The 18,268-nt window shown below is 39.1% G+C and overlaps 2 protein-coding genes and 1 pseudogene across 2 annotated transcripts in view; all 3 read left to right on the top strand.

The window, feature by feature from the left end:
* LOC115662691 (scarecrow-like protein 9) overlaps nt 1-18,268 on the top strand; it is a 93,308-nt gene that overhangs the window by 38,279 nt on the left and 36,761 nt on the right. The gene's annotated exons all lie outside the window — the stretch shown is intronic.
* Nucleotides 7,483-12,178, top strand: LOC115667987 (ENHANCER OF AG-4 protein 2-like). The gene is made up of 4 exons (XM_056313071.1): nt 7,483-7,534; nt 9,272-9,582; nt 10,163-10,239; nt 11,989-12,178. Exons 1-4 carry the CDS (start codon nt 7,483-7,485, stop codon nt 12,176-12,178), a joined length of 630 nt encoding a protein of 209 aa, XP_056169046.1.
* LOC115688137 (ubiquitin-conjugating enzyme E2 36-like) lies at nt 12,156-17,133 on the top strand (annotated as a pseudogene).

The following is an 18,268-nucleotide window of genomic DNA, read 5'->3' as shown; positions in this document are numbered from 1 at the left end:
GTCTTCTCTTGCTTTAAGCCCAACTCTTGTAGGAATTTCTGCATCCACAAAAGTTCTTTACCTCCTTCGGTAATAGAGATATACTCCGCTTTAGTTGTAGACAAAGTAACAAACTTTTGCAATCTTGACTGCCATGAAACCGCTCCCCCTGCAAAAATCTTCATGTAACCCGATGTGGATTTTCGAGAGTCAACATCACCGGCATAGTCCGCATTTGAATAGCCACTCAACTCAGGCTTTCCATTTCCATAACACAAATAGAATCTGGAAGTGCCTCTAAGATACCTCAAAATCCATTTAACAGCAGCCCAATGCACTTTACCAGAATTTGAGAGAAACCTACTCACAACACCAACTGCATGAGCAATGTCTGGTCTTGTACAAACCATGGCATACATCAAACTACCCATAGCCGATGCATAAGGAATTTTCATCATCTCTTCCTTTTCTTTCTCACTTGTAGGACACTGGTCACTACTCAACTTGAAAGGACTAGCAAGTGGAGTACTTACCGGTTTACATGTGCTCATGTTGAATCTTTCCAACACCTTGTCAATGTACTTCTCTTGAGATAGCCAAAGTTTCTTGTTCAACCTGTCACGAGTAATTTTCATGCCAAGGATTTGCTTTGCCGGACCTAAATCCTTCATTGCAAAAGCTATACTCAACTCATTTTTTAAACTCTTGATTTTCTTAGCATCATATCTGACAATCAACATATCATCCACATAGAGTAGGAGGATAAGAAAATCATTATCCGAGAATCTTTTCATAAAAACACAAGAATCAGAGTTGGTCTTACCATACCCATGATCTTCCATGAATGATTCGAACTTCATATACCATTGCCTTGGCGCTTGCTTGAGACCGTACAAACTTTTTCTCAATCTACATACATGATGCTCCTTGCCTTCGACTATAAAACCCTCTGGTTGCTCCATATATATTTCTTCCTCTAGGTCTCCATGAAGAAAAGTAGTCTTTACATCAAGTTGTTCAATTTATAAATTTAAGGTGGCGGCCAACCCAAGAACAACTCGAATAGAAGGCATTTTTACAACTGGTGAAAATATTTCTTCAAAGTCAATTATTTTCTTTTGACGAAAGCCCTTCACGACAAGCCTAGCCTTGTATCGTGGTTGCAAACTTCTTTCTTCCGTCTTCAACTTGTACACCCACTTATTTGTGAGTGTTCTTTTGCCTTTAGGTAACTTCACCAATTCGAATGTGTGGTTCTTATGCAATAATTTGAGCTCTTCTTGCATGGCTTCATACCACTCGTTCTTTTGATCACATGACATAGCCTCTTCATAAGTTTCTGGCTCTCCTGCATCGGTGAGTAACACATACTCATGCGGCTGATATTTCTGTGAAGGCCTACGTTCTCTTTCAGATCTTCTAACCTGAGGTAGGACCGGCTGTTCTTGCTCAACTGGCTCCACTGGCTCAACTGGCTGTTCTTGCTCAACTATTTCACCTGTCTCATCTAAAGGATCAACATTTTGTAAGGATTCACCATCTTCATGATTTCCATGTACTTCTCCCCCGTGATTTCCATCCAATACGGTAGAAGGACTTGGGCTGAAACTAACATAATGTTGAGCTGCATTCTTTGGCCTCCCTAGCTTGTCAATGTCTTCAATGGTTTGATGTTCAAAGAATACCACATCTCGGCTTCTAATGATTTTCTTTGCAACTGGATCCCATAACCTGTAGCCAAACTCTTCATATCCATAACCCAAGAAGATACACTGTTTAGACTTGTCATCAAGCTTTGACCTTTCATCTCTTGGAACATGCACAAATGCCCGGCAACCAAAGACTTTCAGGTAATTATATGAAACATCTTTCCCACTCCAAACTCTTTGTGAAACATCCCCCTTAAAAGGAACTGATGGAGAAAGATTTATCAAGTCTATTGCTGTTCTCATCGCTTCACCCCAAAATGACTTATGCAATTTCGCATGAGAGAGCATACACCGAATCTGATCATTAATTGTCCGGTTCATTCTCTTCGCCAATCCATTTTGTTGTGGTGTTTTTGGAACAGTCTTCTCAAGCTTGATGCCATAATCCCGCAATAATGTTCAAACGGGCCTCTATATTCACCACCATTGTCAGCTCGAACACATTTCAACTTCTTCCCGGTTTCTCTTTCACATTAACATGAAATTGTTTGAAAGCTGCAAGCACCTGATCTTTAGATTTCAAAGCAACAGCCCATACTTTTCTAGAACAATCATCAATAAATGTCACAAAGTACAATGCACCACCAAGTGTTCTAGCATCCATGCAGCAAACATCAGTGTGAACTAAATCAAGTACATTTGATTTCGTATGTGGAGAAGAACTATGAAATGAGAATCTATGTTGCTTACCTTTAAGACAATGAGCACATTCCTCCAGATTTTTCTCCTTCAATGGTAGGAGATTCTTTCTCGCAAGAGTTTCAAGCCCCTTCTCGCTAAGATGGCCGAGTGTCATATGCCATAGATCAACTGAGGAGTCCTCCACTACATTCACATCTTCCTTGACCAACTTAGCTTGCATGGTGTAAAGAGTGCATGTCTTCTTACCCGTAGCCACTATCATGGAACCCTTGGTCAATTTCCATTTGCCGTCACCGAAGATATTGCAATAACCATCATCATCCAAGGCACTTGTGGAGATCAAGTGAAGTCGAATATCCGGAACATGTCTCACATTTTTCAAAAGCAAACTCCATCCAACGTCGGTCTCCAAATGAATGTCCCCCATGCCGATAACCTTGGAAACACCACTGTTTCCCATCCTAACACAATCAAAATCACTGCTGTTATAAGAAGTAAAATAGTCACGCCGTGAGGTGACGTGAAATGAAGCTTCGGAATCAACAACCCAACCAGAGTCTTGGCATGTAAGGTTCACACAAGTGTCATCACAAATGAACACAATATCGTCGTCGGATGCCACTGCCGTTGTAACTTGCTTTTCTTCTTTCTTTCGATCTTCATTTCTATCATGGAATTTTTCTCTCTTTGGCAACCTACATTCTCTTGCATAATGTCCCATCTTGCCACAATTGTAGCACTTCACACTCCTCCTTGGCCTGGACTTCGATCTTCCTCTTGACTTGCCTCTTTTATCAAAATTCTGGAAGTTTCTCGATTGATTTCTCCGCCTGTTTTCTGTGACAAGTGCCTCCGATTTAGAAGCATAATTCAAGCCTTTTGTCCTTGTTTCTTCATTGAATAGGCTTTCTTTGACCATGCTCATAGAAAGCACACCAAACGGAGCCAAGTTGTTTAATGCCACAACCAAAGTATCCCAACTATCGGGAAGAGTACCAAGCAATAGACATGCTTGCAATTCATCACCTAAGTCAATCTCAAGATTTGTCAATTGATTTACAACATCTTGAAATTCACTCAAGTGTTCCGACATGCTACTTCCCTCCTTGTATCTCAAGTTCACAAGTCTTTTAACTAGAAAAGCTTTATTTTGTGGGGTTCTCCTCTCATAGAGATGTTGCAATTTCTTTCACAAAGTGTCCGCTTTCGTTTCTTGAGCTACATGATGAAACACACTATTATCAATCCATTGTCGAATAAACCCAATCGTTTTCCGATTCATTCGCTCCCATTCTTTGTCTTCCTTATCTCTTTTAGCCTCATCACCCTCAATGGGATCAAATAAATCTTTGCAATATAACATGTCTTCCATTCGAGACTTCCAAATGTTGTAATTCGAGGCATTTAACTTAAACATGGTGCCACTAGTTTCCTCCATTCAATATTAGAATATCAACGCTAGCTCTGATACCACTTTGTTGGGGAGAACCGCGGCAACAATTCACTAAGAACCAAGCCAATCCAGGATCAATATCTCCCCCGAAACTAAACCGACCAAAATCGATTTAATTCCAACAACCCACTATATTCCAGCAATATAAGCTCGTAATTATAAGGAAACAAATGCAACAATCGACACCAATATTTAACGTGGAAACCCAAAGCGGAAAAAATCACGGACCGCCCCAAAAACTTCCACTAATCACCAAGAATAGTAGGATACACCAAGTTCTTCTCTAGTCACACACTAGAGGCACAACATCAACATTACAACATCATTTTCATCACCGCGAAGGTGGATTTACATAAAACGGAGAAGAAAACCCTAACCGTGAATGGAGAGTTCGGAGGAGATTCTCAACGAACGAAACCGATCAACTCGTAGCCCCCGGTCTCACGAACAACATACTAAAATTTGAGCCAATTTTGACAACGTTTGGCCTTCGAAATCGGACCGCGAAGATGCGCTCCTTTTTTTTTCTTTTCTTCCCCTGCACTCTCGGTGAGCTCTCGGTAAAGTCACTCTCTGTTTTTCTCTCTCCTTCTCACTTGAGCACACACACACGAAGCGGCCCCTCTTTTGTTCTTTCTTTTTCACCTTTTGACTTTCTTTTGTTTTGTTTATTTTTGTTTTAAGTACTAACTGGGCCCCACATAAGGTGGACCCAGTCAACATGGTTCTCAATCGTAAAGGAAGCGAAGTGCAGCTTCGTGAAGCTCTACGGAACATGATGCAGATTGGCCAACCAAAAGCACCGAATGGAGGGAAGGCCTGGGGCAAGAAGCAAGGCAGGCACAAGAGGGATGTGGTCAACTTGAGAACTCTTTTGATGCTCCGTGCACAAGCCGTTACTAGAGACAGTCAAGAAAGTGCTGGCGAGCTGCTCAACCAGATCAGACGGCACGCGTCTCCCACGAAGGATGGGATGCAAAGGACGGCACCCTATCCTGCGAATGATCTAGAGGCACGCCTCGCCAGGTCAAGCTCCCAAATTTACAAGGCTTTCCTGGCTAGGCCAACATCGGTTGTGAATGTCTTGAAGTCTTATCATCTCTATCGAGTATAGAGACGATTCGACGAAGTGTTAATATTTGTACTTGTGAACCACAGCCATCCAAAATACAAGTCAACACCGTGCTTCAGGTGTAGGGGTGAGCGGTTTCAGGTTTCTCACAGGTTCCACCTGGACCCTAGAATTTACCCTTGAGTACAGATTCCTCAATTTTTGGAATCTGGAACTTACCCGTCGGAACGTGGAATCTGGAACCTATCCTGTCACAGGTTCTAGGGTCGGTTCCAGGTTCTAACAAGTTATTTTTTTTTAATTTCATTTTAGTTAAACAAAACGAAAATAAACGCAACAATGACTAGTTATTAGAAAACAACATTTCGCTTAATAGAAAGGGGATAGAACGTACAAATAGTAATTATTGGGATGCAACACATGACTTTAATTCCAAGGCAAGATGCCACATTTTTCTCCACAAAAAGTACATAACATGCTCCCCTCCAAGCTCCTCCAAAGTAGAAAATTTTTTGTTTCTAGTCATCAAAGCAAGTTGCTCTTCCAAGCTCCTCCACCACCTGCAATACTAAAAGGAATTAGTTGTGTAGTGGCAATCAAACCTCCAAGAGAACCACTGGCAACAAAAGCAAGGTAGAAAGAGGAGAAACACGGAAGCTGAGCATCGATAATTGGGTCAAACAGGATGCGGAATGTTAACAATAATAACATGATAATGGTGTGGTGTTGCCCATACCGGAGATCGAGCCAATAGCAGTACCATGGAAGTGTCAGCCACCTAACCATTATATGAAGATGCAGCACCACAAGACACCACAAGACAGGTCACTGTGGATTAAGTTCCTAGGAATGCCAACTTATGGCAATCAACAGAACCACAAACAATATTTGCAGTGGTGACACCAACAAGAACGTATAGATCATGAAATTGACCATGATCCACACTGAATATAGGGGTAGAGTGCTGAAATTGAAGAAATTTACTGGAGGAAGAAATTTAATGGAGAAATTTAAGCGACTATGGCATATAGGGGCAGAGTGCTGTAATTGCAGAGTACCTGAATGAACACACTGAATACGCCCATGCAAAAGTGAGAAAGCGGATGAACATTTTGTTCTGCTAATATCATGCAACTATTTGAAGATATAGAAATCAAATTGGATCATGGGTTATATCCAATAATAGGCCTCGGAACAATGTAACGGACTTGTCCCATTATGCAGGAGTCAAAGCCATATTGAACCTGCAGACACAAGGAACCATGAGATCCTGTTAACTTGCTAGCTAATTTCTTGCTCCGCCGCCATTGGCTTCGGAAACAATACCCCCAAAATCGCTTACCCAGATCCAGAAGAAGAATGCAATCTCAAAAGCATTCTGGAAAAGTATAAAATGGATCAAGTAGAGGACTATTCGGGGGGAGTTGAAATCAAAAGTGTTCGTTTGACGGTTGAACAACTAGTTCCCTTACTATTGCGCTATGCTTTTCAGCAACTTCATGAGCCAATTGTGTAATAACATGCTCCAGCTTGGTTCCCACAGCCAGCAGAAGCTGGAAATATTATCAAAAGGTGGAAATGCACATGATTTAGTGATTCACAAAAGTCTGATCAATCATGGTTTCAAGATTGCACGCACTTTTAACCATGACCTAACTTTTGAAAACATGAAACAGCGGGTGCACTCCGACATTTTACAGGCAGATAAGAAACACTAAGGTAGGTTATATCACAAATAGATAGCAAACAGAGCACAGTCAACTTAACAATCATCCTGGGGACAATACGTAAGAGAGCATTCACATTCACAAGTGATAAAAACACATGTATAATGACTCACATGATTGAAAATAATGCAAATGAAGTAAACCATGCTAAAAATGACCCAACATGACCATAAGAGCACCATCCCTGATCATTTTAGAAAATAGGACGCCAAGGAGCAATTTTCCCTATAATTACTAATGACACACTCGATTGTATAGCATTCAGAGTGAACTTTTTGTCCATGCACGATCCTTGTTCCAATATTATTAGGTATTTGAAACTTGACCGTTACGGTAAATTCATGCTGCACGGAGAATTTTCTATCAGCCAAACAAAATAGGAAGACTAGCATAAGGTTCTAAAAAATTTGGAGTTCTCGACTTCTTGGAAACTACAATCACAAAACTGCCAGCAACTGGTCATCCATGGCCGTGAGGGAGATATTAGAATATATAAACATCGCATCTGTGTGCTTCTTCCAACCTTTCTCTATTACCCATAAAGACCGGTGAAGTACAAGCTTGAAAATGTAAATGAGTCATTCTTCAAAAATTTCCCTCTTGAAGTCAATGATATTGTATGAATAGTAATTCACACACAAAATAAACCTTATCATAAGCACAGTGTCCTAGTTGTTCCATGTTTTCAAACCATGATCCATCATGATTAGTAGCAGATCATTTGGCAGCTAAGTTGACTTCTCTTCACCTTGCCAAACGCCTATTACTCATTTCTCTGTTGAAAATCCATTGAATCCAAATATGTACTTCTGCATTATATTGATAACCTAAGTCTCGCTTCCTCTTAAACTCATCTATCTTACAAGTCGAGTATAGTTCGTACATGAATGATGCACAGGAATGACCAGCTCCAACATGTCAGCAGAAACTCAGTCACATGCAAATACTGACAGTATGTATAGAATAGACCGAGAAAGATCCTTATATGCCATAGTCACTTTGGCATATTCTCCATTAAATTTCTTTCTCCTTTAAACATCCATGAGGTCAAAGGCACGCACAAACCATTGGCAGAATCACACATAACACGACCTTAGCTGCTCCTTCAACAATGGACAAAAATAAGAACAAAGAAAATCAAAGTATTAAGACAATCCATATCTAATTTACGTATTGGTAAAATAAAATAAGTATTAGAAAGCCTCACCACATATATTCATTCTTCAACTGGTAAACTCTATTTACCGACGATAATCTCCTCATTAAGACAATCCATATATAAAAAAAAAGAAACTAATTAAATAGTCACTTATTAGATATATAAAAGGAATTACAATATATAAAGATAAAAACATCACTTACCCAACTCAAATTTTTCTGCCTTCTCTATGCACACTTCAACATTAATCGACACACGAATCTCTCTCAACCAATCTTGAGTACAAATCAAAGCTTCCATTACTTTGGGTGTCAAAGAACTTCGAAAGCCATCAAGCACACGACCTGATGTACTAAAAGTCGACTATGAAGCAACAGTAGTTACGGGAATAGACAAAACATCTCGAGCCATCAAAGATAATATCTTATATTTTGAGCCGCTAGTCTTCAACCACATCAAAAGGTCAAGATCAAGAATATTTTTATTTTTATCTTGAAGATACCGATCAAGCTCAGATTTGTTGTCATCACACTCTATTTGATTCGAGTGCATAAAGGTTCTCCGAAAAGCTTGGGGGTCATACTTCTTCTTAACTTTGTTACCAACGACATCGGTATTAGAACCACCACTACTTGCACTCAAATCTTAGACACCAAAATTTCGATCACTTGAAGCAAGAGAAGATTGCTCATAAAATTCATACAAAACGCTCCAACGCGTCCTTCACCTTATAATGCATCTCATTAACTTTGATTCATCATCATAAATTTGTCCATACAAGAAATTCAAATAATTCAACTTGGCTCTAGGATCTAGCACAACCGCAATCAACACCATCATATTCGCTTTGTCCAAACTCCCATAATATTTGTCAAATTTTCCTTTCCTTTCCTACCCATAGTTTGAAGTTTAGGATCCAAAGTATCCGCTGCCACATCTTTCAGATATTTATACAAAAGAGCTATCCCATCAAAGTAATCATTTGAAGTAACATATGAACTTTCTGACATCCGATTGGTGGCATCATAGAATAGTTTTAGAAATTCCAAAAGAGCAATGACATTTTTTCCAATCATCATCTTTAGGAAGATCATTATTAAGCTCACCCACAAAAGATGGATCGTCTTCTTCCATCCTTTCAAAAACTTTTCTGAATTTTATGGTGGTGTCTAATATGTGGTAAGTGGAGTTTCATCTAGTGGCGACGTGAAGAATAACCATACCCTTGTAAGTGATCCTTTCACCCTCAATACAAGATTGAAATTTGTTGGCCCTCATAGGAGAACTCCTCACATACCTAACCATATTTCGGATACGTGCAATTAGGGGTGAGCACGGTTCCAGGGTAGAACCGGGAATCGAAGAACCGAACCGGCGGATCCGGTTCGGTTCCCGGTTCTGGGGTGAGAGGTTCCGGTTCCCGGTTCCATTTTTTTAGGAACCGTCGGTTCCAGTTCCGGTTCCTGGTTCCTATAGGAACCGGAACCGGCTCTCTCCCTTACTAAAAAGTAAAAACCCTAACTTCCTTAGTTTATTCCCAAATTTCCCCACGCTCGGTCACTCGACTCACTCCTCCATTGCGCTCTCTCTCCCACTCCCAACACCCACGTCTCGACGAGATCGTCTCGTCTCTCCTCGCTCCATTCGGCGTCTGCCTCGGCTCTTCCTCTGTCTTCATCAACCGCGGTCTGGCTCGTTCGCGGTCTCTGCTTTTTCTAGGGTTTTCGATTCTGGCTAAAGGGCGCAAGAAGGGAGCGAGCAAGGCCAAGAGTAAGTGTCAGTTGAGTTTGGGCGATCTCGTTCTTGCCAAAGTTAAGGACCACCCTGCTTGGCCTGCCAAGGTTCGCGCTTTTTGCTCTGTATTCCCTTTGATTGTTTCGTGTTTTCTCATTTCTGTTTGGGTGTTCAAGCGCAAGTTTTTACTTTCTGTCTTTTTTTTTTGTTGCCTTCTCGCGGTTGGAAAATGGTTTAGTTCAATTTAATTCGGCTTATGTTATGAAGTGAATAGGTGGTCGGCCGTTGTGTTTGGGGAGGCTGGTCTTTTTCGATTTTCTTACTTGCTCGCATTGTGTACTGTTTCTGCCGGGCACTTCGGAAGTGAACCTTTCTGAATGTATGTGATTCTTTGGATTAGTTGGAAATAGAGGCGAATGAGGTTTAATTTTGCTTTTTTGGGTTTTCAAAACTAAATTGGCATGTTTAAGCACTGTTTTTCGTGCTTTACCTCGTGGCTCACTAGTGATTTAGGTTTGCCTCTGGGCTATTCAGTTAGATCCAAAGTAGCTTTTTGTCTTCATGGTTTCTGTTTGAAGTCTGATACTGCATAGATACATTGATTATATTGATCATCTCAGTGGGATGCGGTGCGCATCTTTTGTATGATGGTTGCTCTGTGAATGATAATTGCTTTTGTGTCTTCAGATTAGCAAGCCAGAGGATTGGCAACAGACTCCTGACCTAAAGAAGCACTTTGTGCATCTTTTTGAAATACAAAAAACGTAAGCTCTACTAGCTGGTGGCGGTACTTGTTTATTTATGTCTTAGTATTTAGCTTAATGGCTTTATTTAGGTTTATGTATTCGTTCCTACATTTCTTGCAGTAACTAAGTGTTGTGTTCATGAGCAGCTCTCTCTCTCTCTCTCTCTCTCTCTCTTTGGTAAACCTTAAGGTTATTTGATATATAGGCTGGCCCAGTTCATCTACTCCTGTCCCTCATGCCCCTCTTCTCTAAAGAAGCAGACACTAGCACAGACAGAAGAATGAGAGGACAATTTGTTAATTAAAATCTCCTTCTAGCATTTTGCCTTATGCCATGCTTTTGATTTTTTCTTTTTAAAGTATATCTCTGTTGTTCCATAGGAAGTATTTTTTTATGAACCATAGAAAAAGTAGGTTGTACTCTAGCCTTAGTCATTATTATGAGCTTTTGACTTGTGGAATGAAGTCACCCATTAGATCAAAGTGTGAGTCAAAATTCATCTTTGCACTTTAGATACAAATGAAGAGCTGTCTTCTTTTCCATGCAATTCCTCTACAGGCTACAGTCTGTTGGTAAAGGAATACTGTATAAAGATGAAAGGACATGTAAAGTAAATGTTACAGATTGAGCCTGCTAGGCTGTTACATTTGCAATCACTTGTATTAGTGGTGATCATATCTAATAACACACCGTGGATTTGATATTTAGAAACTGCAAGTTGTAAAATTTAAATTTTTTGGAAATAGTATGTTTAACAAGGTTAACTTTTTAGGGATCTGTGGTAAGATTTCTCTGTCAGTCTTTTTAAGGTGATTTCCACTTTTTCTTGTTGATCTTCCCTTTTTTTTTTTGGTCAGATTGTTGATCTTCCTTTTACCTGCTTAAATTGTTGCGTCTTCCTCTTGAGTTTTTTTCTTTTCTCACCAAGTCTCTTTGATCGCTTTGCCATTTGCTTTTCATTTTTGTTATTTATGATTTTGGATCCCAACCCCACTTTGGGGAAAATCTTTAGTAGGTCTTTGAATAAATGCAAACCATCAGATTTTTTAAAGCCCACATTGGCTTCATGTTTTAGTATCTGTGATTCACTCATATTTTGGCAATGAAGTTGGATTTTGTAATTTAGTCCAATTATTTTGTGGTGTGGACACACATACAGGATCAATGGATAGGCAAATACCCTGTGAAAACGCTATCACAAGGTGGTTACTTCTTTGAACGTAGTGGTTTGAGCATAATAGGACTGAAACTGAGCGGTGTCTATAACAAATGCGTCATACTTTGTATTAGTATTTATTATGTCATTGTTGTCCTAGTGAAGTTTCTATGAAAGCACTTGTCCTTGTAAGTTGGTCAATCACTCTTAAAGTTCCCGTGCTCACATTGTGTTTGCCATTTACTTGGTATGTAGTGCAACAATTGTGATTTTATTTCATGTTGGCTGGAAAAGCAGGCTTTGGGAGTTGCATTTGGGTCACCCAGCAAAATAAAACCCCCCTCCCTAAACGGCCTTTTTTTTTTTCATCTTGTTGGTTTATGTGGTATTTCAATCTTTTAGTATATCTTTTTATCAAGCTAAATTGCTCTTAAAATACCTATATTAGACTTTTATGGTTTTCAAAAAAAAAAATAGTACGGGTGAAGTTAATGTAATTCTTTCCAATGTTTTATAATTCATTTTTAGTCTGATAAATTACCCTCGACTTGTTGTATGGCTTCATATACCATTTTGTAATTTGGTCATCTTTTCATTTATTGGCGTCACAGAGCTTTTGTTGCTCCTGTGGATATCCAAATATTCACTAGTGAGACAGAGACTAGGTTGGCAGCCCGATGTCAAGGTAAAACAGTCAAGTACTTTGCCCAAGCTGTAAAGGAAATATGTGCTGCTTTTGACGAGTCACAGAGAGAACAGTCAAACAGTCAACTGCTTTTGAAAGGACATGTAAAGTCGTAGCTGCAGCGGTTAAGGATGCTATATCAGATTCAGTTGTAGATCTATAAAACCCCGAGGTAGAGCTCCCTTCCGCCCCCCTTCTCTCTCTCTCTCTCTCATGTTTATCTGACATCTTTTATTGCAGATTTCTGTTCTGGTTGAGCTACTACCCCTTTCGGCTGTTCTGAGTGGGTTGAAAATTAAGATTGAATTGGGTGAATTAGGTCCATCAGCGTTGCCCTTTTCTTCCTTCAACTTCCTATCTTAGTGTTAGTGTATAGTTGCGATTTTCATTATGTGTGCTGGTCTCTTTGATGTTGCGGATGGTAATTTGTTCTCGTGTTGTTTGCTTGGCTAGTGTTGTTTGCTTGACTTATCAAGATAACATGTCAATGGAGGTGGAGGGATGTGAGGAGATGACTCCGATCACAGAATTGGAATTGTCGGGTGATGAAAATGAAGAAGAGGCATCTAATACCATGAGTGCGAGAAACAAGGTACTTGGTCTTCCTCCTTGTGATAAGAAGTATACATCCGATTGTTGGAATCATTATGAGAGAATAAAAGATAATGATGGAAAAACATATCAAGTGAAGTGCTTTCGTTGTAAGTCTGTGTTAAAGTACCGTATTGCTAACTGTACTTCCGCAATGAGGAAACACTTGACAACGTGCAAGAAATTTCCTCGCAATGTAGATAAAAGGCATAAATTCTTTGCACCGCGTAATGTAGACGTGGCTGGTAAGGCAGTGGGAGATTTGAGTACTGGTAGTGTCTTGTCGACATGGTCGTTTAATCAAGAACGTTCTAGGGAAATGCTTGCTCGGTTCATCATAATTGATGAACAACCTTTTTCCTTGGTTGAGCGTGTTGGATTTCGTGAATTTTTCACTGAGTTACAACCTCTCTTCAAACATTTATCACGCTTTACAATGGCTAGAGATTGCATGAAGCTGTATTTCTGTGAAAGAACTTGTTTGAAGACTTACTTTGGTAAGATTAATTCTAGGATTGCACTCACGACTGATACATGGACTTCCATTCAAAATCCGAATTATTTGTGTCTCACTGCACATTTTATTGATGAAAATTGGAAGTTGCATAAAAGAATCATCAATTTTGTGGTGATGCATAGTCACAAGGGTAGGGAAATTGGGAAAATGGTGGAGAAATGCATCTTCGAGTGGGGAATAGAAAAAAAGGTGTCCACAATCACCGTTGATAATACTAGTTCGAATGATGTTGCAATTGCTTATTTGAAGGAAAGACTTTCAAGAGAAAGGTTGTTGATCTTAGATGGTAGTGTTTTACACATGAGGTGTACCGCTCATATATTAAATTTGATTGTTAAAGATGGCTTGACTACGGTACGTGAATCTATTGCACGTATCCGAAATGTGGTTAGGCATGTGAGGAGTTCTCCTATGAGGACCAACACATTTAAATCTTGCATTGAGGGTGAAAGGATCACCTACAAGGGTTCAGTTATTCTTGATGTTGCCACTAGATGGAACTCCACTTACCACATGTTAGACACCGCCATAAAATTCAGAAAAGCTTTTGAAAGGATGGAAGAAGACGATCCATCTTTTGTGAGTGAGCTTAATGATGATCTTCCTAAAGATGATGATTGGAAAAATGCCATTGTTCTTTCGGAATTTCTAAAACTATTCTATGATGCCACCAATCGGATGTCGGGGAGTTCATATGTTACTTCAAATGATTACTTTGATGGGATAGCTTTTTTGTATAAATATCTAAACGATGTGGCGGCAGATGCTTCGGATCCTAAACTTCAAACTATGGGTAGGAAAATGAAAGAAAAATTTGACAAATATTATGGGAGTTTGGATAAAGTGAATATGATGGTGTTGATTGCGGTTGTGTTGGATCCTAGAGCCAAGTTGAATTATGTGAATTTCTTGTATGGACAAATTTATGATGATGAATCAAAAGTTAATGAGATGCATTATAAGGTGAATGATGCATTGGAGCGTTTGTATGAATTTTATGAGCAATATTCTCTTGCTGCAAGTGATCGAAATTTTGGTGTCCAAAATTTGAGTGCAAGTAGTAGTGGTTCCAATACCGATGTCGGTGGTAACAAAGGTAAGAAGAAGTATGACCCCCAAGCTTTTTGGAAATCCTTTATGCACTCGAATCAAACAGAGTGCGATGATAACAAATCTGAGCTTGATCGGTATCTTCAGGATAAAAATGAAAATATTCTTGATCTTGACCTTTTGATGTGGTAGAAGACTAGCGGCTCAAAATATAAGATCCTATCTTTGATGGCTCGAGATATTTTGTCTATTCCCGTAACTACTGTTGCTTCAGAGTCGACTTTTAGTACATCGGGTCGTGTGCTTGATGGCTTTCGAAGTTCTTTAACACTCAAAGTAGTAGAAGCTTTGATTTGCACTCAAGATTGGTTGAGAGCCATTCGTGTGTCAATTAATGTTGAAGAGTGTATCGAGAATGCAGAAAAATTTGAGTTGGGTAAGTGATGTTTATATCTTTATATATTGTAATTCCTTTTATATATCTAATAAGTGAATATTTAATTTAGTCTCGTTTTTTTTTATAGATATGAATTGTCTTGATGAGGAGATTATCGTCGGTAAATAGAGTTTACCAGTTGAAGAATGAATATATGTGGTGAGGCTTTCTAATACTTATTTTATTTTATTGCTTTAATGGCCAGAAGTGTTCTTTTATAACAATCTGCATTAATGAAATTGTTTATTTATCGCCATGCCTGTCTTCATGGATATGCATGCCAATATTTAATATTTTAGTGATGCTTTTGAGGTTCATCTGCTTTGAGTGTATAAAAGTGCCATGTTGAAAACCATAGACTTGCTGGGTCCAATTTATTATTGTAAATGCATATTATTTTCTCACCAGTGCCTTTTGCGTAGTTTCTGTATTTGAGTGTGGCCGGATGTTGTGATTGTTATCACGTGACCTCTACTTTTTACTTTTCTTTGTGCAGGCTGGCATACATACTTTTGGATAGCATTCATTCCATTCATTGTGAGTTACCTCTTCTGTTCCCCTTAAATTTATTGTGCATGTCTATCTTCATGGTAGCCATTTATGTAAAAGCGAATATATAGCCGTGATTAATGAACTAAAAATGGAAAATATCAAGCAGGTGCTGGAAAGCTCTTTCTAAATTGTGTTTTCTGCAAGTATGGGTGAAAATTTTAAATAAAAATTTGATGGAGAATCTAACTTAGTTAACTTGCACTCAAACCGGCGGTTCCTAAAAAATTTGTTCTGTCATAACTAATCTCTTAGTTAATTTGTTTGCTTGTCTTTTTGCAATCTTTTTGTAGGAGGAGTTTTCAAACTAGAGTTGTTTTTGCCTGAAGAATATCCTGTGGCTGCTCCTTAGGTAATTTTCACTTGAGCACGGTCTTTTCTTTCAATATATAGTAACTTCTGTTGTCATGGTATCTGCTGCTTGGTTCTTTCCAGCACAGAATCTCAATCAAGTAAAGGTGCTAGATTGCAAGTGCTCTGTAAATGGGTTGTGAAAGCTACATAATCAATTAATGCCTTGGTGTTGACAATGAAAGTTACATGCTAGTTTAAAGACAGTAACTTGCTTACCTAAAAAAAATAGATGAATAGGACATTGATTCATCTTTCCCTTTGTAATTGTTTCAAACTCTCTTTTTCTTTTTTTCTCGAGTTCATGGTGGGGTAATGGCTTTCCTCTTGTTTCTAGAGCCTTTGCATTTCTGTCAGAATTGTGCCTCGACTCTTTGCTTACTTCTGCTATCTAGAAAGTTTAGCAATCGCAGTCAATTTTTATGAATCGTTTTGGTCTTCCTTAGATGTTTCCAAGGGGTTGTTGATTTTTGGGCAGCTTTAGTTGTCCGCGGTGAACCATGTTTAAAGTGGAGTAGGATTTGCCTCAGGTGGCAGGCAAAAAAATTGATTTGCTTACTGCTGTAGGTCATATTGGATTTCGCTTCATTCTGACTGCTGAGTGGCTCCATCCAGTCTGCATGTTGCTTGTTCGAGTAACTCTTTTTACGGTTCATCTGTTAGCTATTCTGATTGATTTGATTGGTTGTGTGAACATATGCATATGGTTGCTTAGATAACTCTCAGATGAAGCTGGACATTGCCAGCGTTGCTGACTCCTGGGTCTTCACTTAAGTACTTTTGAAGTTTTTATTTGTCCTGAGGTTTTCAACTGCTTTATCCAAAAATAGTGGTGACTCGTGGGGTTTAGCTTCTAATCATTACTTGTGCCACAGGTTAGGTTTCTCACAAAAATATACCATCCCAATATTGAAAAGGTACTATTACAACTTTTTTTTCTTTTTTTGGCTGGAATATCCATTTGATTCTTAATGTGATTTTTCTTTTAATTAGCTTGGTAGGATATGCCTCGACATCTTGAAAGACAAGTGGAGTCCTGCACTACAGATTCGAACTGTACTTCTTAGGTATATTAGTGATTTCCCTTTGCATATTTGAGACTTCTGGAAAGGGACTGAATAGGCTGCATTGGCACTCTAACAATCTAAATAGCTAAGGAGCACAAAAGATCTACCAAATTGTTATAGATGTAGATCTTAGTTTTGCTGGCTTACAGCATCCCTCTCCCTTTATCTATTATGGAGGCTAATGCAATAGCATTTGTTTGAGTTTGTCATGCAAAATGGTAAGTTTACAGTATTTGGAATTGAGGTTCGGCATGTTTACGTTGGATTTTTTGTACAATAGCTGATGGAAGTGTTTTCTGATGTACTGTTCTGCAGCATTCAAGCTTTTCTGCGCGCTCTAAACCCCAATGATCCGCTATCTGAGAATATCGCTAAGCATTGGAAGACAAATGAGGTTGAAGTTGTGGAAACAGTTTCCATGTCTTTTGTGGTTTTACTGGGTCTTTGTAGCTGGTTCTCCGATCATGTGGTACTTTGAATGATTGAGATTCAGATGACAAATTTTTATTAGCTGATTTGATCTTTTTCGCATCTTATGCTTGCGTAAATAATCACTTACTATGGTCCAGTGGAAGGCCAAAATTTAATTTTCTGCTCTATCCTTGTTATGGTCCGGTAAAAAGAACCTGTTAGAACCTGGAACCGACCCTGGAACCTGTGACAAGGTAGGTTCCAGGTTCCACGTTTCACGTTTCGACGGGTAGGTTCTAGGTTCCAAAAAATAAGGAACCTGTACCCAACGATAGGTTCCAGGTTCCAGGCGGAACCTACCCGGAACCTGGAACCGCTCACCCCTACGTGCAATAGATTCACGTACTATAGTCAAGCCATCTCTAACAATCAAATTTAATATATGAGCAGTGCACCTCATGTATAAAAACACTACCATATAAGATGAACAACCTTTCTCTTGAAAGTCTTTCCTTCAAATAAGCAATTGCAACATCATTCGAACTAGCATTATCAATGGTGATTGTGGACACCTTTTTTTCTATTCCCCACTCGAAGATGCATTTCTCCGCTATTTTCCCAATTTCCTACCCTTGTGACTATGCATCACCACAAAATTGATGATTCTTTTATGCAACTTCCAATTTTCATCAATAAAATGTGCAGTGAGACACAAATAATTCAAAGTTTGAATGAAAGTCCATGTATCAGTCGTAAGTGCGATTCTAGAATTAATCTTACAAAAGTAAGTCTTCAAATAAGTTCTTTTACAGAAATACTGCTTCATGCAATCTCTAGCCACTGTAAAGCGTGATAAATGTTTGAAGAGAGGTTGTAACTCAGTGACAATCTCACGAAATCCGACACGCTGAACCAAGGAAAAAGGTTGTTCATCAATTATGATGAACCGAGCAAGCATTTCCCGAGAATGTTCTTAATTAAACAACCATGTCGATAAGACACTACCAGTACTCGAATCTCCCACTGCCTTACCAGTCACGTCTACATTATGTGGTGCAAAGAATTTTTGCCTTTTATCTACATTGCGAGGAAATTTCTTTCACGTTGTCAAGTGCTTCCTCATTGCGGAAGTACCGTTAGCAACACGGTACTTTAACAAAGACTTACAATGAAAGCACTTCACTTGATATGTTTTTCCATCCTTATCTTTGATTATCTCATAATGATTCCAACA

This window comes from Syzygium oleosum, unplaced genomic scaffold, assembly GCF_021117445.2.
Source record: "Syzygium oleosum isolate NSW1041296 unplaced genomic scaffold, Sole_v2.1 Sole_v2.07, whole genome shotgun sequence".
NCBI lineage: Eukaryota > Viridiplantae > Streptophyta > Magnoliopsida > Myrtales > Myrtaceae > Syzygium > Syzygium oleosum.
This window is presented reverse-complemented; position numbering and strand designations above follow the sequence as displayed.